General features: G+C 44.8%; 1 protein-coding gene across 6 annotated transcripts in view; it reads right to left on the minus strand.

Moving 5' to 3' along the window:
- Nucleotides 1-5,386: 5,386 nt before the first annotated feature.
- The window catches only part of CYLD (CYLD lysine 63 deubiquitinase), a 59,208-nt gene continuing 43,407 nt past the window's right edge, over nucleotides 5,387-21,187 (minus strand). For all 6 annotated transcript variants that reach the window (XM_040982723.1, XM_040982720.1, XM_040982721.1 and 3 more), the window contains 8 exons: nucleotides 20,055-20,177; nucleotides 17,699-17,790; nucleotides 16,472-16,538; nucleotides 11,465-11,597; nucleotides 10,436-10,544; nucleotides 9,177-9,295; nucleotides 8,682-8,898; nucleotides 5,387-5,925 (listed from right to left, as the gene is read on the minus strand). In XM_040982723.1, coding sequence (XP_040838657.1) covers nucleotides 5,741-5,925; nucleotides 8,682-8,898; nucleotides 9,177-9,295; nucleotides 10,436-10,544; nucleotides 11,465-11,597; nucleotides 16,472-16,538; nucleotides 17,699-17,790; nucleotides 20,055-20,177 — 1,045 coding nt within the window. In that variant the 3' untranslated portion in view covers nucleotides 5,387-5,740. The remainder of the gene's footprint in view (nucleotides 5,926-8,681; nucleotides 8,899-9,176; nucleotides 9,296-10,435; nucleotides 10,545-11,464; nucleotides 11,598-16,471; nucleotides 16,539-17,698; nucleotides 17,791-20,054; nucleotides 20,178-21,187) is intronic.

The following is a 21,187-nucleotide window of genomic DNA, read 5'->3' on the forward strand; positions in this document are numbered from 1 at the left end:
TGGGAGCACAGGAACGCCACATCTGCAGCCAACAGCCCGTCTGCGTGCGGGTGGCATACTTTGTTCTGCACGTGTGTCCCTTCAGCTGTGGCTTCGTTGGTTTTTCTGGGACACGTTCTTGGATGCGTCGTTAATACTGCTGTTACCAGCTCTGACCCTGGAGGGCCGGGCAGTCTCAGGAAGCTTTGTTCTCCCTTTGTACCCCAAGAGACCACAGCAAGCGTGTCAAGCCATGCAGGGCCATGCCATCCCGGGGCCCAGGCACCACAGGGACACAGAGCAGTGGGCGGCCTCGCGGGTACCACAGGCTCTCGCAGCACAGGGCTCTGGGCCATATTTATAGCTGGAGGCAGACAAGGAACACCTTCCCATGGGAGTAGCTGAGATCCTGCAGGTGGGAGGTGGGGGGGAGGGCAGAGCTTCACTCCGAAATGCCAAGTTCAATGGCAAAACCATGCAGGACAACTATTGCCACAGACGCCCATCTCAGACAAGCAGCTGGTGTCAGAGTTTCCAAGGTGACTATAAGGAGAGTTGGGGACTGACACAACAGCTGCTTAGGGTCCTTTCTTGCTGGTGCCACCAGCCAGCCCCACCTCCAGAAGCTGTGGAGACCCAATCCTGGCTACCCCAGAATCCCACCCCACTCCTCCAAAGAAAGCGAGGAAAAAGAACCATAAAAATTGCGATTTAATGACACAAGAAATAGTATAGAGTACATTTTCTTTCCACAGTAGCACTTCACTCATCTCTTTAAAAAATTTAACAAAATTAAGGCTAAATCAGAGCGATCTGACAGTCACAGGATGTTTTCTGTGGAATGTTTTCATAAGCACAAGATGCTCTTCAGGCAGAAACGAATCAGATATTTTGAGTGCAATACCTGGATGTGCTCGTTGGTCCCGACCTACGTGGCAAGCACCACTGCCCCGGAAGCTGTTGACAGGATCTACTAATAAAATGAGCGTTTGTGATAGAGTCCACAGTATCAGACCGCCACGACCCAGAACAGCTGAGCCCCCAGCAGAAGTGCTCCCGAATCCCTCGAGAGGCGGTGGACAGGAGTTAAAGGTGCAGGAGCTTCATATGGGGAATGCTGCTACTCAGATGGACCCGTCCCTGACCAGCCCTTCTCCCTGAGCCCAGGACGCACGGCACCGTGACACAGTCCCGTCCTCAGTGCAGAGACGCAGGGCCAGGAATCCAGTGGAGTTCTGCCACGATCCGGCTACATGCATCGTTATTTCCCATGACCCAGAAGGGGAAGCTGTTTCTCTGCCACTTTCTCACTATTCTCGGCCACATCTCCTGATACTTGTCCCACTGCTTTCTGATGAGGAGAAACCAGTAGGCTGCTTTGGGGTTTAGAGTAAAATGAGTAAAATAAAAAGTCCCCAAAGCGCCAGCAAGATGTCTGAAAGAACAAGCAAGAACGTCGCTGGCTCCCTGCAGGACCCTCGCTCTGTCCCAGGAGCCTGTCTCCATGCTGCCCCACGCACACCTGCCTGCCCTTCTCCCCGCCCCTCTGCACACTGGCTTCCCTGTTAACACTCCCTCCCCTGTTCCATGCCCTACTTGCTCTGGAGAATTCAAACACTATTTTCCTAGAAAGTGGTCAGGCAGGCATCATGGCAGAGCAGGTAAGTCACTGTCTGGGACTCATGCACACCACATGCAGGTGCCTTAGAGCAAGTCTCACCTCCACTTCTAATCCAGCTTCCTGCTGATGCTCCTGGGAGAGCGCAGATTATGCCCAAGGACCTGGGTTTCTGCCAACCACGCCGGAGCTCCAGCTGGAGTCCCTGGCTCGTGGCTTTGGCCTGGCCAGGCTGGGCTGTTGCAGGATTTTAGGGAGTGCGTCGGTAGATGAAGGATCCTCTCCTCCTCGCCCTGTCCCTCGACTCCAGCCCCCATTGCCTCCTTCACACTCCCTTCAGATAAACCACACAAACAATCATCATCAAAGAGTCACAGATGCCTTTTGCATGTCACCAACTCCAAGAGCATGCTCTTATTTGTCATGGCGTGCCCTGTGGCCGTTGACTGGGACAAGGACATACCATATGTATGATGGGAGGCCTGCCACCCCAGAGGAAAGTCCTCCAGGGTCATTTACAAAGTCTCATCATAAAGTAGCAAATGACAAGAGACAATCGTATTTTTCCCCCTTAAATTTGCATGCGAGTTTCGCTTTTCCATTTATGTTGCTCCCATGGCCTCAGTTTCCCCTGTGGAAGTCAGATTCGAAGGAAAATCTTCAAACAAATATCCTCCTAAGACTTATCTGTGTTTTCCAAAGACTGCTCGGAAGGAGCAGTTGAGGTCTGTTTGCTAAAATGCATCTGCTGCATAAATCCAGGCATGCGCATACGGGATACAAACAAGAGAAAGAGCCAATCGCACGGTATGCAGGAGGAGTAACACCCTAGGGTTGCAGGGTCCCGAGCAGAGACGGGCCTTGGTGATCTCCCAGGCCAGGAGACTTCCCACCTTGTTGCCAGGTGAGCTGTCCACTATCAGATTTCACCACTCCCTGCGGAACAGGCAGATTCACCAGGCATGGCTGGAGGCCCAGGGATTTGCAATTTCCCTCTATTAAATGCAGTGCAACCTCCTGTTGGACAGAGGAGGAAATGACAGCTCAGGGTCAAGAGGCAGTCCAAGACAGCAAGGAGGCAACAGACACGGAGCTGGCCCCAGGCCTCCTGCCCGTCCCCCTCTACCCCTTCGTCATCAGCTCCGCTCCAGGGAGACCTGGAAGAGGCTTCTGGCTTAGGACTGGCCTGCCCTGCTCATTACAGCCATTTGGAAAGTGAACCAGTGGATGGAGGCTCTCTCTCTCCCTCTCTTTGTAACTCTGCTTTTCAAATACATACAGCTTTAAAAGAAAAAGAAAATGCCATGTTCAGACATTACATTACTTATTAAGCCCTTCCTTCCCTTGTTCTCGAATTACACGGATAAAAAAATCAGTGAATCCTTAGCAAACGAAGAACGCAGCCATTTTCCTATAACATTTGGCAAACAGAATCTATACAGGTCCCTGACTGTTTTCAGAATCCCGCGGCCACCACAATTCACAGCCTACTGCGTGACTTGGTGTCAACAGGCCTTCTCAGTCTTATAAAACATTCTTTTAGGGATAGAATACAACTCCTTTATAAAGCTAACAGTGAGGGCCTAGATAGACCAATCTCCAACTAACACAGTTTCTTCTTTCTATCGTTCTTGGTCATATTCACACTCTCACACACACACAAACACACAGATTTGGAGGTGGGAGACATGACTTGTGATATTTTCCATTTGTGGTTATGAATCATGAACTAAATTATAAATGGGTCTTGCCATATTGTCATCTTGATTGCAAATATAAAGTGGACCAAAAAATCCCAAACATTAAAAAGCCATGAGGAAAATACTAAAGAAAATTGAAGTCTAAAACCAAACTCAATCAGCAGGTGCTGAGGCCCTGACTTCATCCCATGTTACAACCAGGCTGTGCTAGAACAAGCAGGGGCTACCCAGAGGGGCCTGGAAGGGACCGTTGGGGTACAAATCCTTCCTGGCTGGCTTCGTGGCACCCAAGGGCAAGGGAAGGATCTGGGCCTCCCTAGGAACTGGCCCTTGGCATCGCTTGAGTGCTCCCTGCCCCCAGTAGAGTTAAAAGGACGAAAAGTCCCACCCACAGTGTCACCAGCCATCATAGGGGATGAGGCCCGGGGCATGCAGCAGAGCCTCCCAGCCCAGCTCTGAAAGCCCACACACCCTGGCCAGCCTGTCTCATGGCTTCCACCAGAGCCTGCACAGACAAGTTTGCAGGGTCCCTACTTCCAGGGGGAAGGGAGGAGGAACTGTCTTAAGAAAGAGAAAGAGAGAGTCTTCCATCTGCAGGTTCACTCCCTAAATGGCTGCAATGACCAGGACTGGGCCAGGCCAAAGCCAGGAGCCAGAAACTTCTTCCAGGTCTCGCACATGGGTGCTGGGCCCAAGCATTTGGGCCTTCCCAGCTGCATTAGCAAGGAACAGCCAGAACTTGACCCAGCACCCATATGGGATGCTGGCATCACACACAGTGGCTTTATCTGCCAGCCCTTCCTTTAAAAATCCTATCCACAAGCTCCCTCATCACATTTCTTATTCTACATGTTATAACATGCTGACTGACTTCTAGATAGCGGTGGCTGGAACCGACTTCAGCCAGGTCATTTCTCAGGTCTTCGCCTGACCAGGGCCAGCATCCCCTCTCCACCCCAATCTAAGGGTGTCAGTGTGAACCATGTGCATTTTTTCAGTTCTAAACTGTAGAAAAAAAAATCACAAGATGAGTCTGGGTACCTTAATAGGACCCATACAGCTAATAAAGAGGACTCGATGGACTAATCAAACCAAAGGGTCAGAGTGCCTTTAAACAGGTGACCACAATGACTCCTTCTGCTACAGAGCCCGTCGCTGCCCTAGGGAGGGGCCCTATGCCAGGGACACATGACCATCCTTCTGTCTGTCTGTCTGCAGGTTTGGGAAGTCAGTCCAGAAAGACAACACCAGCACAAAACAACACTCAGCGAAGAGACACCCCACGGCACTGACACTGATCGGCTACAGCTCTGTCCACGCACACACATACACACACAAGGGGTGGGTGGGGGGACAGGAGGTGCAGGGAGAATGGGCAGGGGTGCATGCTATCAAAGAAGACATTTCTACCCAGCTCAGTTCGTCTGAAGGACGAAGCTGCTGCTACCACTGCGGCAAAAGCTCGGAGTCATAACTGGTACAAAGGAAACCGAACCAACTTCAGCGAGGGTCCTGGCCGGCTGAGCCACCCCAGGTTCCCAAGAGTCAAACTTAAAAGAGTAGAGGTTCAAATCAGCAACACATCTCTTCAGTGACATTCTAATCTTAGACTTTACGTGCCCAATTAAGGTTTTTTTTAAAGTGACTGTGTGTTTAAGGATATATTATTTGCTTATCATGCTAATTTCTTCATAAAGGGTGCTGTGTCCTGCTGTATAAAATAGACAGCCTTGAAGACAGAGATGTTGTGAGCTGCTGGTCAGCAAGATGACCACTTCCTGGATGCCCCGATCCTTCAGGAAGGTTCCACCAGAAAGGGATTTGTCACGACAGAATCACTAACTCATCTCAGAACCAGAACACAGAGAGAACACCACACCGCTAGGGGGAGCTAGTACTTCCGGGCCACTGTTGAGCCACATGGAAGCTGGGCGGATTGCACATGCAGGAGTTGAGCGCTGCACAGGAGAGAATTCACAAGTCGAGTTTAGCACATCTCTAAGAACATGCCTCAAAGTAGACTCTCAATTAAACCAAATGCTCTCTCGCACCGGGCAACCGATAGCTACAAAGGAAAAATGATTTCATATTGTTGGTCCATAAAGAAGACGTGTTTATTTACATTCTCAATGGACTAAAGAGGTTTGAAACTGTCACAATCAAAATTGTATGCTTCGAAAAATATGTGACCAATGCACTTAACTTAAAGCTTTAGGTATTAATAACTTCATTTAGACTTTTTTTAAAAAAAACCAACACAAACATACTTTCTAGAGTGCAAAATGCTTCTTATTAAATACTTCAGTAACACAAAAGCAGTGTGTTTGTGGAACACAGGAATCCCGTCCGGAGGGGTCACCACCACGAAGACATCCATTGCCGGCAATGGACGGTCAGCACAAGGTCAGCTCCAGGAGACGTGTGCCCTGGGGTCCCCCGGCAATCACTTGTACAGGCTCATGGTGGGACTCTGGTACATGCACATGTAGGCGTCACAGAGGAGTCTTCGTGCGCAGCCCTGGATCCTCCGTGAGTCCAGGGAGTGCAGGTCTTCTGGGGACATCTTCAAATACTCTCCGACTTCCGGGCACGGCGTGACCTGAGGGATGTTGAAGCCGTTCTGACCCCCTGTGACAGAGACCAAGAGCTGTCTTAGTGGAAGACACTCACCCACTGGCCTGCCCCACAGGCCTGCCACCCAGCAACGGCTCCCTCATTGTCAGTTGACATTTCTCGGCTTCTTAAAGGATTCTGGGACCAACAGTGAACACAATTGGTAAAAAGGAAACACAACCTGAATAAAGCCCTCCGTATTCATCCAGGACTAACGTTACAGGCAAACATGCACTCAGCAATCTCCACATCCCTTCCCAGACCATACAAGTACCACAGCACACATCACCATGACACTGTGCAATTTAGAGCAGGTCCAGTACAACGGACGCTGCTAAAGTCAGTGGTTAGCCTAGCGGTTAAGAGATCTACCTCCCATATCAGAGTACCGGGGTTCGGTTCCCAGCTCCCGACTCCGGCTTCCTGCTAACGTGGACACTGGGTGGCAAGGGTGATGGCTCAGGTGACTCAGTCCCTGGCATGGGAGGCTTAGTCCGAGTTCCTGGTGCCAAGCTTTGGACTGGCCTAGCCCTGACTGTTGTGGGCATGTAAGGATTAAACCAGCAGTGAACTTTGTATGTGTTTATCTCTCACACAAAGAATGAAATGTTTTTAAAAGGAGTCCTATTATATTTCCTCTCATTTAAAAAATAGCTATTTATTTTTATTTTAAGGTCAGAGTTGGGGGGGGGGGGGAGATGGAGAGAGATCTTCCATCTGTTATTTCCCTCTCCAGCTGGCTGCAGTAGTCAGGGCTGGACAAGGTCAAAGTCAGGAGCTTCATCCAGACCTCCCACATGGGTGCCAGGCCCAAGCAGTTAGGCCATCTGCTGCTGGAAGTGGAACAGCTGGGACCCAATACTGGCACCCAAATGGGATGTTGGTATCTCAGGCAGCAAGTACAACACCAGTCCCTATGTTTTCCCTCCTTTTAAAAACATGTGCACATGGCTCATCAGGTTAATCCTCCACCTGCAAACACATCCCAGATGGGCACCGGTTCATGTCCGAGCTGCTCCACTTCCCATCAGGCTCCTTGTTTATGACCTAGGAGAGCAGTGGAGGATGGCTTCATGCCCCTGTGCCTGCATGGAAGACCTGGAACAAGCTCCTGGCTCCTGGCTTTGGATCACCTCTGGCATTGCAACCACCTGGCAAGTGAACCAGCAGATGGGAGATCTTTTTCTTTCTCTCCTCTCTGTAAATCTGCCTTTCAACTGGAAATAGCCCAGCATGTTGCATATCTCCAAGACTACGATGCCGCTCTAAGTGTGTGGTTTCAGGGCTTCATTAGAGTTCTCAGTGATGCGGATCTTCCAATGGCCTCTTCCCAAGTCTGAGACGCCTGTGTTCACACGTGCGGATGCCAATGGGAGCACATTCACACGCGGGGCAGGGCTCTGCCGCCCACGTGACTGAGAGCTGAGCATACTTGGCTGAGAGTCTGGGCCCCTGGTCAAGAGGCTAGCACTTTTCTCAGGGGTTTAGAGGCTCTAGGAACTTGGAATATAGAAAGTGGTAAAGGAAAAACAGGTGTAAGAAGAACAACACAGCTGGGAAGTTAAAACCTTTCCTGGGGCTGGTCTCAACCTGTAAACTCCAGACAGACAGAGATATAGCCGTTACATACTCACATCATTTATAAAACACACCAGCCCCCGGGGCTTATCAAGTATTCCTAAAGTAATGACTGACTACCCTGGAACACGGCCTACCGAGTGCAACATATTCCACATTTCAGGAAGAAACACACTGAATGCAAAACAGGCTCAATTTTCCAAAGGGGATGTTTGCTGATACACTTAGCTTCTGTCATTTGGAAGACAACATAGGTCTTTACCAGGATCCGAAAGATGGAGTAGGGAACATCAGCTATGTACCCTTAGATACCTTCCACCAAAAGAGGAATGATGGGACCGAGAGAGAGATAGAGAGAGAGAGAAGGGGAAGAGAGAGAGACTGTAATAGCCAGGTCTGGGCCAGCCCACATCTTAGAGCCAGGATCTAATGCAGGCCTCATACACAGAAGGCAAAGCCCCAGCGACTTGAGCTGTCACCTGCTGTCCCCAAGATCCGCACTGGCAGGAAGCTGGAATCTGGAGCAGCGCTGGCCTTGACCCCAGCCACCGGGACCCAGGATGAGGGTATCCCAAGCAACGCCTTACCCTCTCACTGCCCCGGCTTTCTTCCTCCCATAAGGTGCTGCCTGGCCTTCATGCTCCATGCTTGGCTCACTGTTCTCAGCCTTTATTGTCTTGTCTTTTTTATGATTTAGTTATTTATTCTTAAAAAGTTACAGAGAGGGAGGGAGGGAAGCAGAGAGAGGGGGTTCTTTCATTTGCTGGTTTACGCCCCTGCTGTCCACAACAGCCAGCTTGGGCCAAGCTGAACTCAGGAGCCAGTAGCTTCAGCTGAGTTCCCTGGGTGGGTGGCAGAGGCCCAGGCACTTGAGCCTTCTTCCAGTTTTCCCCTGGCCATTAGCAAGGAGCTGGACTGGAAGTGGTACAGCTGAGACACAAACCAGCGCATATGGCGATGCTAGCATCACAGGCTTCACTCTGCCTTAGCAACAGCAGCGTGGGGGTAACGCCCATCCTACCAGGATGCAGGTGAATGATGTCAGGAATCCCAGACAACCTGGCAGGTAGATGCCACAGCGGTTCACACACCTGACAGGGCCTGAGAGCAGACTCTCTCAGTCCTCAAGTCAGGTATTTCGCATTTTCAAGAGGAAAAGGCTGCCGCGTGCAGCAGGCAGGCCTCGGACATACCGTCCCGGTCGGCCATGCTGTCAAAGAACAGCCAGGCAGAGTCGTCCTTCCCGTATTTCACAAAGGCCACGTAGTGGCTCGTCTCTATGCAGAGCACAGCGAACAGCTCCATCTTCTGGCAGGGGATGCAGCCATGTCTCCAGTCCCAGTCAGGCAAGTCTTTGGGGAGCGACACTGGGTTGTATTTATGATTCAGCCTCTTGGGGTGAAGGTGGACCTACAAGGGGCAGAGTGAGAAGAGAAGGAATGAGCTGAATGGCTGCATATGAATGGCCGTGCCCCCTCTCCTTGCCTCCATCCCTGATAACGTGCAGCTAAGAACTTCACCGACTCCATGAATTCAGCCGTCAGAAGGGGTGTGAAGACAGCCTTCTGTTATGAATCCTTTTAAAGTTTGGATGACATCAGAAGACTTCAAAAATATGAAATCTGCCACAGATGGCAAACAACTTAGCATTCAGCAAGAGGCTACTCCTTCCATGATAGTAAACTTACCTGGGTATTGCAGGTTTTACAAAACTGCTTGATTTTTCCAGCTGAGATGTCCGGGTCATCGTAGCATTCTCTACACTCATACATGGCGAGCCCTCCACAGATTCGACACTGCCTGGGAGCTGCAACAGTAGGAGTGGGTGGGCATGTAAGGGGCCTTCCACAAAGTGTTCCTTCATTTAAAATGTCTAAAAGTTAACGTTTTATTGTAATTATCTCAAAGGCAGCAAGTCAGGGAGAGCTGCCCTCTGTTGGTTCATGCTCCAGATGTCCGTGACGGCCAAGGCTGGGCTGACATCTTCCTCATCGCTGCTGCCTCTCCAGGTCCACAGCAGCAGGAAGCCCAGGTCAGTACTGAAGCTGGGCACTCAAGCACACTACGCAGGCGTCTTATGCTAGGCTCAATGCCCAGCCCACCATGGAGAGCAAGCCTTCAAAGGGGTAGCATTCTATCCCCCTATCCTCTTAAACTTTAAGCTAGGGTTTTGTTGTTGTTGTTGTTGTTGTTGTTGTGTTGTTTTGTTTTGTTTTGATCTAGAACATCTTTAAAGACAGTTTCTGTGGTCCATTGACACTTCTCCTACATATTATAGAGCACTGTCCTGTGCTCACAAAATAGCCATTGATGAAAATCCCAGCATATAAAATAGGAAAGAGAACAAAAACCAAAAAGTATCTACAGTCAGCAGGACAAAAAAAAAAAAAAAAAAAGAAAAGAAAAGAAAGCTATGCATATGACAGTGAATTTCTCCAACGAGCGATAACTACGTATGTGCACACACAGTCAGGGATGTCACAGCCCTCTCCATAATGTCCTCAAGGCGCTTACTTGCTCACTTAGTGACATCATGATCATTTTCACGCACATGGATTTTCAGAAACATAAACTGTATTGGCAGTAGTTTCATTATTCAGACATACAAGCCCTTTAACTAGTCCCCTGTCGTGTCGTTCCTAACTTCTTAGTCATATGACAATGAGAATATGTGCTTATGAAATGCTTTTCTCTTGATCATTTTCTAAGAATAAATTCCCAGAGTGACAATTCCTGACTTAATACTTTCAGTGCTGCAGACACAGAGTTGGCCCTGTAGACACGCCGTATACTGCCTCCCTCAGATGTGCAATGATTGCAGCAATGAAAACTAGACTTCCAAAAGATGTTTATCCCGTAGGACTCTTGTTCACAAGTAATGAGACTGACCTGACAGCCTATTTCCATACACAAATAATCAAAGCCTGTAAAACAATTGTATACTTACTGTCTTCAAGTAAATCAGTTATATTTAATTCCAGAGAAGGAAATATTTTTTTGAATAATTTAAAGTCTTTTCCAAACCGAGGCATCTGAATAATCAGACATGACGGTGCCTAGAAAGAGGAGACAGAATTTTAGAACCAAAATGCTTGGAAAGTCTTCCCCGTGAAACTGAACTAGCCATAGCTGTCAAGCCAAGTGGGGAGTTCTGGGAACATGGTGGCAGCCTGTCACCCAGGACCCGCAGCGCACGTGGAGTGCAGGGGCAGGACACCAACAAGTCCCAGGTCTCCAGCAGCCCAGGCTCGCTCAGGCACAGCAAGCCAGGAAGTTCACAGTTCTCAGAACCCAACAACGGAATGACCATTTTCCACTCTGGGTTTATGCAAATATTTAATTAGAGTTTTGAAAAAAGAAACCTGCTTTTGCAGATATAAAAATGAAACTATCATCGTACCAGGACTCTAGTTTGTTACGGTTCAACAAATGAGCGACAAGATATTCTTTCAGAAATGAATAACATAAATTAAATAATAAAAATAAGCCACAAGTCTATGCTATTACGTCATGAAGCTACTAAATCAGAATCAGTAGATGGCAAAAGAAAAATAATTAAGTGTCCATTAACAAACCAATAGATATTACTTTATGGATCACTGGTTTCTTAATGAAAGGGAAAAATAAAACATTCTCTTTTTATATATTTGGATAATATACTTGGGTAATTATTTAAAAAAAAAACATTAAATCTTCCTATTTGCTTTAAACTAATTAGTTTAAACCAATGGTTTTAACAGTTTAATGGCTTGGTGTTTTTTTTCTGGCATCCCGAATCCAAGCAGTTCAATATTGGTTCTAAGGCATCTTCCCTAAGGACATGCTCACAGACACACGTACTTACGAACATGTGTTTTCTTACCAGTGTGTGTCTCACACTGCTCTCAGCTGGCTAAAAGCGACAGCTGTGGGATGCACCTGCTCGTCAGGAGCCTGAGGACGTCCGGATACAGCACAGGGAACAAGCACCACTCACCTCTGCGAACTTCAGGTTACTGTTGATGAAGGACCATTCCAACAACTGCTGGATGGTGGGGACGCCAACCTTCTCATTTTTCTCCATAAAAATCTGGTAGAAGTAACAATCTTGTACTTTTTGACCTGCTGATCTAAAACCAGGGAGAAAAGAAAAGTCAAGCCCACATACAACTCGTTGAATGATTCTCACAATGTGAACTTTGTTCCAGCAATGTCTGAGAACAGCAAAGCTATGAAATCAACGGTGTGGCTTTCCCTCAGTTTCACCAAAGAAGTAATTGTATGTTAAATGTACTTATGCGCAAGCACCTCTGAATAAACTCCTGCTTTAGTTTCTGTATTGGAAAGTTCTCTTAGTGATCAGGAGAAAAATAATGGAATATTCAGGAATTCCAAAAAATTCACAGGAAAATGAAATGAAAAGATGCGCACATTTCCATGAAGTTATTGAAATCTTTTTGTTAAATCCCTAATCAAGAAGTACTGTGTGAACAGTAAAAAACCAGAAGCTAAAAAGCACTTAGTTCAACTTCACTGCCCAGATCTAGAAGGCAGTAACTTGCACTTAATGCTTGAGAGACAGGAAAACAAATTTTTCCAAGCCTCAACCTTCTTAGAAGACCTGCTAGACCTTTGCAGTTCTAAACCAAAGGCCCTGAGACCTTGGGAAGGGCCAGGGCTTGCCAGAAAGGCAGGAGTAAAGCTGTGGATTGGCCCAGGGGTCCCACAGCCATGCGCTCTTCTCTGCCACAGCATGCGTTCTCTTACAATGGCTGCTCATTTATTCAACAAATATCCAGCAAGCCCCTCCCTGTTACAACACGCCACACTGCCACCCTTTATTGAAATTGGCCTTCTTTTCACCTCTGAGTGGCATTCATCTTTCAGACTAACTCTACCAAAGGGATTATTAAGCTGTAAGTGTTTATACTTTTAGCAGGGTACATTCTGAAATAGACTCAGAATGTATGTATAGTTCAAGATCTGAGGGGAGCAATATTGAACCGCTTTGATGATAAAGTCACAGTAATGCACAGCACGGGTTGCAGACACCCTCAGCCTCTCAGGGCAACTTATTCTCCACAAGAAACACATTCGGAGAACAAAGCAGGAGATGTTGAAGAACCAACACAAATAAAACAGATGATAACACAAAGGCCAGAGGTTTTCTTTGGCAGCCAAAAAGCAGAAAAGGTTTAATAACAGAAAATGAACAGGAACCAAGTAAGACAGGAAATGAAGAAAGCAGCAAGGAGTAGGAGTGAGCAGTGAATGAGCAGTAAAACCAGGAGAGAGCAGGAGCAGAACCGAGGGTGGGGCACAGGCACGGGGCAGGTGCACGGCCACCAGGCAGACTGCACCAGTGCCGTTCTGGAAGGCTACTGTGCAAGGGCAGTGTGCACCTGAGGTGCTAACGTTCCTCTGAAGCAGAAGGGATGCAACTGTGCTTACTGAGATGACAGACACACTCATGGATTTGTAAAATTTTAGTCCATTTTTCACTGTGAATGTGATCAGTATGCACTACAATTCTTCACAGATGCTGGGTCATGAAGAAATGTGGAACGTGACGCAGACACGACCCAGCCATGTGCTGGGGATATCCACGCCATGTCCTACAGTGAGGGGCACGCACGGCACCACCTGGAGAGTCTCCCCTTTTCTTGTTGCTGGTGTTAGCCCATCTTGCTTGGAACACCCGATCTCCATCACCCCATTGTTAGGTAGTGGCTCTCATTTTAGCTGCACCTAACCTTTAACATTGCACACATCAATACTCACTAGGATTACCACCATCCGTATTGCTTTTGAAATGAGAAATTTCCCAATTTCTTGATTCTTTCCTTGTTTCTGGCAACCCACTCCTTCATTCTAAATTCAGCTCTGTCTCATTGAAGTACATCATGTACGACGTCTCCCAGTGGCAAGTCTGTCCTAGTTCTTTCTGCTCAGGAATTCTGCACAGCATTATTCTTAGAATGTGAATCTGTTCAAACTTCTGAAAGTTCATCAGCTATTACCTCTTGAAACTGCTCCTTCCCTGTCTCTTTGGTGTCTCCTCTGAAACCATCCACCTTCCCTGCATCTTAGCTTCTTTCCTGTTTCCCAATTTTTTTTATCCAAGGTGCTTTAGGGGGCTCCATCTTCCAAACAAACAGTCCTCTCTCCAGCTGAGCATACCCAGTAAGGTGCCCCCGCCACCCAGGGTATATTTTCTATTTCTGGAAATCCTATTTTTGCTTGTTGACTTCAGGTATTCAGTCTTGCTTTTGTCTCTTTTATCATTTAATAATACCTAGCTTAGTTTTGTTTTTTTTTTTTTTTTTTTAGTTCTGTTCATTACTTCAGGTTTTTAAGGCAATTATCTTCCTATTGGCTGTAGCAGCTGACTTTCCCCCAGTCAGAAAGAAAGGTTAGTACTGGAGGGGGAAGATTGACACTTGGAAAAAAATAAATGGGTTAACTTAAAATACCATCTTATAATTTTTAAAATTTTTTTGTTGTTGTCACTTAAAAGGCAGAAAAGTAGGTAGATTATTCATCTGCTGGTTTACTGGTTTACTCCCCAAATGTTTGTAACAGTCAGGGTTGGGCCAGGCCAAAGCCAGGATCCCAGAACTCCATCTGGGTCTCCGGTGCTCCAGCAGGTGTGTGGGTGTCCAAGAACTTGAGCCATCACCTGTTGCTTCCTAGGCTGCGTATTTGCAGGAAGCTGAATTCCGAGGAGAGTCAGGACAACTAAAGCCTATCCCTATTCTATGACTTTCAACAGTAATCCTCTATATGAAGAGGTTGCTTTGGGGTCAGAAGGGGTCAGATTAGGAACTTGCCAGGGTCCTTCAAACTTCACAAGGAAGGCCTTTAGACTTGGAGGTGGTCCTAGAGGTAAGTCAGCCCTCAGTGCCCTCAGAGTTTGACCTGGGTCACTTACTGGAGGGGATTGCAACCATTAAGTATGCTGGGCTTCCCAGGAAACAAACAATGATGAAAACAACTTCTTAAAGCACCTGGGATTTACCTCTTTAAGAGGAAATGTGAAAATTTCTTTTTCTTCCAAAGTGCCTGCTACATTTCTTCCATCATGTATTGGCACATCTTTTCTTTGTGATTTGTTCTGAAGGCTGACTTGCAAGTTACTTGAAATTCTACATACAGTTAGTTCTATTTCTGAGCTTTCTATTTGGTTCTGTTTATCCATACTTCTAATTTTGGCACATCCTATTTTAATGCCTATTTCTCTGTCTGTATATCTTAGAATTATTTGCAGGAATCCTTTAATATTTTCATACAGCTCATTTTTATAGAGAATTTTAAAATCAATTCAGATCTAAATGCCTATGTCCAAATTATGTTATAAAAATAACATCTTTGAAGCATGCAATCTTCTTAATATTGAATTATCTTCAATAATTAATCAAATCATCCTTTAGCTCTATGTAAAAGTTTTTAAAAGTATACCTCAGAAAGTCACTATCCTTGGCATTTTATTATATGTTCACACAGTATGAAATTATTCCTTAACAATTCTGCTTAACAATATATAGAAGTGTTATTTGTTTATCCATGGTCCTTTTTTTACATGGCTAAAGTACAAACTCTTATTTTCTAGCTAATTCTAGGACTTTTATATGCACATAGATGGATACTATTTTTTAACAGGTAATAAATAGACCCTCCTTGGGGAGGTTAGGATGCTGGGTAGTGTTCTCCTGTCCCAAACCAAGAGTGCCAAGGGTCAGTACGGTGGCTCCTGACTCCAATGACCTGCTCATGCAGACCCTGGGATGCAGTGCTGATGGCTCAAGTCCTTGGGTTTCTGCAACCCATTCTAAACTCTTGGACTGAGTAGTCAGCTTCCAGCCTTGGAGTCAGCCTGACCCAACCACTGTGGCCATTTTGTGGGGAGTGAACCAGAAAATTGAAGCTTTTATATGTGTGTATGTGTGTATGTATGTGTATATCTGTGTATGTGTGTGTACGTGTGTATGTGAGTATGTGTGTATGTATCTGTGTGTATGTGTGTATGTGTGTATATCTGTGTGTATGCGTATGTGTGCATGTGTGTATGTATGTGTGTATGCGTATGTGTGCATGTGTGTATGTATGTGTGTGTATGTGTGTATGTATGTGTATATCTGTGTGTATGTGAGTATGTGTGTATATCTGTGTGTATGTGTGTGTGTTTGTGTGTATGTGTGCATACATATATATATAAGATTTACATATGTGCATACATTCCTACTCATGGATGTTTATGTGTTATATACTATTTAATTTTCTTAAACTTCCCAAACAATACCCAACTATGCTTGTGGCACTGGTCCCACATCCATCTTCTCATTCATCCAGCCAATAATGACAACAAGCAACATCGAGTAAGACAACAGCAGGCATGTGTATTTGTCTATAACTAGCTTTCTGGGAAGTAAAAGCATACTACCAAGGTTTTCAACAGAGAAACCCAGGCTGAAATGTAAAAAGGTTTACCATCTCAACTGCAAACATTCAAAGTGTATGGAAAATTCAGCCACATTTAGAGCATCTCACTAAGAACTTGACTGTGTTAAACTCCAGGCTTTCATTCAACTTGTCGAGGGAAAAAAATGAGTTACAGAACTGAGAACAAAAGAGCTAATTTAAGCCTCAATTAATTCTCTGAAAGGTAGGCAAAAAACAACACTCTCACAGTGATTAGAATAGAATGAGAGCATCTGAAAAGGTCCATTAATTTAAAAAATATGTATCCTCAATTTCATTTCAAAGTAATTTGCAATATTTACAACTAGGGTTAAATCAAAAATACAAATTCACATTGAACTTGTTCCAGTTAAGGATGGCACTATGTAATGATTAATATCAATTTGCATTTATAGTTGTCCAGTATACAAAGAGCTCTGAAGAATACAACGCTAGCTAATCACTAAAGAAGCCATTTCTACTGACTGATGGCAGTGGAAATAAGACCTTTTTTTTTTTACTGCTTATATAACAATTCAAAAATTACCTTATTTTTAACAATGGTTCTACCCTTAAAATATGATGAAACAGGATATTCAAGAACTCTTCAGGATCTAGAAGAAATTAAAAAAAAAGGTTACAGACAAAAAATTTTAAGTCATTCAATAGCGAAATTTATGTCTTATTTAAATACTTTATACATGCAATACTCTTTCAATTAAAAGCATGTCTTTTGGGGCCAGTGCCATGGCTCACCAGGGTAATCCTCCATTTTTAAGCAATGGCATCCCATCTGGTGCCAGTTCTATACCTGGGTGCTCCTCTTCTGGCCCAGATTCCCTGCTTATGGCTTGGAGAAGCAGTAGAGAACGGCCCAAAGCCTTGGGATTCTGCACGCGAATGGGAGACTCAGAAGAAGCTCCTGGCTCCTGGCTTCAGATCAGCTTAGCTCCAGCCATAGAGGCCATTTGGGGAGTGAACCAGCAAATGTCTGATTGAAGAATCTTTCTCTCTGTCTCTCCTCTCTATAGATCTGCCTTTCCAATAAAAATAAGTACATCTTTAAAAAAAAAAAAAAAGACAGAGATTTCAAGTTTTCCTGACAAAGGAAAACTACAAAGTATAATTAAAGGCTATGATATAAACCTCTTTCAGTTTGACAAAAACAAGATAAAAAAAAAAAGGACTTTTGTCTCCATTTTATTCTCATTTTTTCACATATCAAAGAATACAACAATTTACATTGAGTGAAACTATTTCCTTATCTTGGGGGGGGGTGCTTAGAATATGTGAAATAAAACCTGAAATAGGCTTTGTGGTGTAGTCCTCTATCTAACCCTCTGCTGCAGCTGCTTATCAAGCGTTGCTGACAAACTCACCACTGAATCCTGGAGTAAATGCATTAGCCAAGGAGACTAAAACACTTCTCTCTTGGCATAAACTTCATCCTAACCAGCCATTATTTTTTTTTAACTTTCATCTATAACAAGAAAAGGTAAGTGGGAAAACAAATTCTTTCACTGCTGAAAGACCAAGTCTGAATACCTCTGCTCTGGGAGGAGAGCTGCGCCTTTACTCCTCTAGGTGTGAGAACCTACACTCTTCAAAGAGCTCATTTACGTTTAGAAGTAGGAGCTGACTTTCAAAGGGGACAAAGTTGTACATTACTTAGAAATCAATTTCCAATTTAAGAGACACACATGTCAGCTAATAATTTGCATATAAATACACCTTTATGTATTTCTAATGCATACACAACTAAAAAGACAGTCACCTTTTTCTTCCGAGGTAAATCCTGATGCAGCCTCAACTTTTTCAAGTATTTTCCTCAATTTCATAATTTTTGTGGCACACACATATCCGTATCTATGTTCACAAAAGACGATTAGTTAGCTGATATTGACACACATACTAAATTATATAACTTTTTAACTACCACTCAATTTTTATATAATTCCAACATGTCATAAATCAATAAATTAAGAATCATTTGAAGAATCCAATTACATACTTCCTGAGGTTTGAAAAATTAAAAATATAGAAACAGAATTTATCCCAGATACCTTAATAACATAAGGCAAAAATATTTTCAAAAGTTAGTGTTAACTTTTTAAGTAACTTTTGGTTAAGGAATGAAATATTTTATTTTATAAAATGGAATAAACAGTTGTGAGAAAGTCATTATTTATACCAATGGATAAACTAGCCAACCAAAAGAAATGGCAAAGAGAATTAGTCAATTAAAAATGTCAAACCTGCAGCCCAACCAGCATAATTAAATATTGTGTACCTTTCATTGTCAGAATTTAGGTCACATTCAGTTTAGTGTCAATCCCACACAAAACTGTCAACTGAAAAGGACCTCAGGAGAAAATGTGATGGCCATGATGATCTTCCGGAAAGTAGGTGAGAAGCAGCCAGTGGGAGCAGCCATTTCTCAGGGTAACCAGCCCTTCAGCTGCTAGCCCTGTGCAGCGAGCGTGTGCTGGGCACCTGCTGGCATGCTCATCTAACAGGCTAGCCACCGGGAAAACGAAGTGCATAAGGAAAAAGAAGGGGACTCCACCCACGAGAGGCTTGCAGTGGAGAAAGCAGAGGCCCCGGGAGTGAATAAACCATGCCAGTTGTAACACAGGTGTGACTGCTGCCAACACAGCACTCGTGATCCACAGGCCATCCTGACTGCAGGCGGTGAGAACAACGGTATTCACAGAATTCCTATCAAACTGGAGGCAGGAAAAGAGGGACAGCTTTTCCTAGAGTTTTGTACTTGTCCTGTCTTATCCTAGTATCAATCACTTGAAAAGAAAAAAAAAATGTATGCCTAAAAAGTTGCATCAGACAAAATAATCTGAATCTGATGTGAAAATTGACTCATGGTCATCTTAGAGGGTGACATAATCACAGGTCCATTCTAGGATTTAAAGAAAACAAAAGATATAAGCCAGTAAATTTGTCTGCATATGCTGTCCTCTTCTCTAGCCCAGTAAAAGAGCAGGTCAGTGGGAATGCTCAACATAGACTGGCATTCTGGTGCAGCAGTGGCAAAGATTGTACCAGGGACTGACACGGTGGGACAGGGCATTAAGTCATCACTTGCGATGCTTGCATCCCACACCATTTCCAGTTCTCCAGTCCTGGGTATCCTACCTATGGTCCAGCTCCCTGCTAAGGCACCTGGGAGAGCAGAGGATGGCTCAAGAGCTTGGGACCCTGCCTCCTACATGGAGACCGGGTCAGAGTTCCTGGCTCAGGCTTTAGGTTGGCATTTGGGCCAGGACAGCCATCTGAGGAGTGGGAACCAGCAGATGGGAGGTTTCTTTCTTTCCCTCTCTTTCTATCACTCTGTCCTTCAAACGAATAAATTAATTTTTAAAACAATGCTAGGTCAAAGGGTCATCTCAGAATCATTTTTAAAGGCAGGGTGGGGAGGCCTTAATATATTCCTTTAACCAATAAATATCTTACTGCACTACAACTCATCTGTACCCAGGATAAAAGTAACAAGAAAATTCTATTTGTTCCATTTTTTACAGAAAAAAAAAAAAGTCTAAAAAGCCAGACTACACCAATTCAACTAAAAAGCATGCTTGCTGTTAGCAGTCGTGTTGCTGTTTCTGAAGACGGGTCCCAGAGACTAGCAGTCACTGTTGGCCAAATGTACTTCAACAGCTAAACTGGAGCATGGATCAAGCACTCCTAAAAAAGGTCAAAATCTGAACTGCTTCAAAATTTAAAGGGATATTGGGGATTTCAAATGTTCACACCAGGGATGCTCAGCCAGTGAAGCTTATGCAAATATTCCAAAGTCAGAACAACCCCAAAAGCTGCAGCACACCTGGTCCCAGGCTTCTCAGAGAAACCACAACTCAAGCTGCAACCAGAAATGCTTCGATAACTTCTCAGAATGCACTCACTTCCACACTTGGATCAAATTTAAGTGTGTTAAATAAGCAGAGTAAGGGTCAAAAGTTCTTAAAAATTAGTATTTCACCAAAAAACTAAATTCTGCTTGTTGTTCATCACATGAAAGCAAGAGGATTAAGTTATCACTGCACCAAACAGAAAAAACCAGCAGACAGCTGATCACTGAAGAGTAAAATGCTTCTACCACGATTATCTTCACTTACATTCGCAGAGGATTAACAATTTCTGTCCTCAGAAGCTCTTGAGTCTCACTGTAATATTCAACATCATTTTTCTCTTTGGGTCTCAGTAACACAGTGTCCAGAACAGAACTAAAAGCAAATAAGCTGCAAAATAAAAGAAATATTTTTCCTCAGGCACTAAACATATTTTCAAGAAAGAGCTTCTAAAAAGAGCCAGAAGAGGCAAAGAAACAAAGACCAGGGAAGATAAAGCAAAAAGAACAGAGGTGCACAAACCAAGACCCTAGTGGAGAGTCCTATGCTTCTACACCACGGAACATTAAAGGGAACATTAATACCAACAAGGTACGGTGTCAGGGCCTGGCACGGTAGCTACGCTAGCAGCTAAAGTCCTCTCCTTGAACACGCCATGATCCCATACAGGCACCAGTTCTAATCCCAGCAGCTCCACTTCCAATCCAGCTCCCTGCTTGTGACCTGGGAAAGCAGTCGAGGATGGCCCAAAGCCTTGGGCCCGTGCACCCGCAAGGGAGACCCAAAGAGGGCTCCTGGCTCCTGGCTCCTGGCTTCAGATTGACTCAGCTCCACCCATTGTGGCCACTTGGAGAGTGAATCAGTCAATGGAAGAGTTTCTTCTCTGTGTTTCCTCCTCTCTGTATATCTGATATTCCAATAAAAATAAATAATTCTTTTCTTTTTAAGTACAGTGTGCAAGGACAGAGTTGCCTACAATATTTTAACACAGAAAATTTGTTTGCAGAAGTTAAAAGAAGGTTCCCAAATCTGAGCCAAGCCACAAAGGGAGCTGGAAATTTCTTCTCATGATAAACGCATCCAAACTCATACTTCTCTCACTCCTCAAGTCCTTTTGCAAAGATCTAGCTTTCCTTAAATGTTAAAAACCCAAGTGACTAAGGAATGAATTTACAAATATCAAAGAAAAAGAACATTTGGCTAAAAACAGACTGTTTCCCGCCCCCCCCCCCAGAAAATCTAAACAACAGCATTTCAGAGCTGCAAGTCTTGTTTTTAATCAATAAATCTGAGAAACTGAAAATATCCTGCCATGCTGGCATGATGGCTGAACAGCTGAACCTTCAACTTTCAAGCACCAGCATCCTATATAGGCGCCGGTTCATGACCCAGCTGCTCCA

Source organism: Ochotona curzoniae, unplaced genomic scaffold (genome assembly GCF_017591425.1).
Source record: "Ochotona curzoniae isolate NIBS_2020 unplaced genomic scaffold, NIBS_Ocur_1.0 contig_3622, whole genome shotgun sequence".
In the NCBI taxonomy this organism is placed as follows: Eukaryota; Metazoa; Chordata; class Mammalia; order Lagomorpha; family Ochotonidae; genus Ochotona; species Ochotona curzoniae.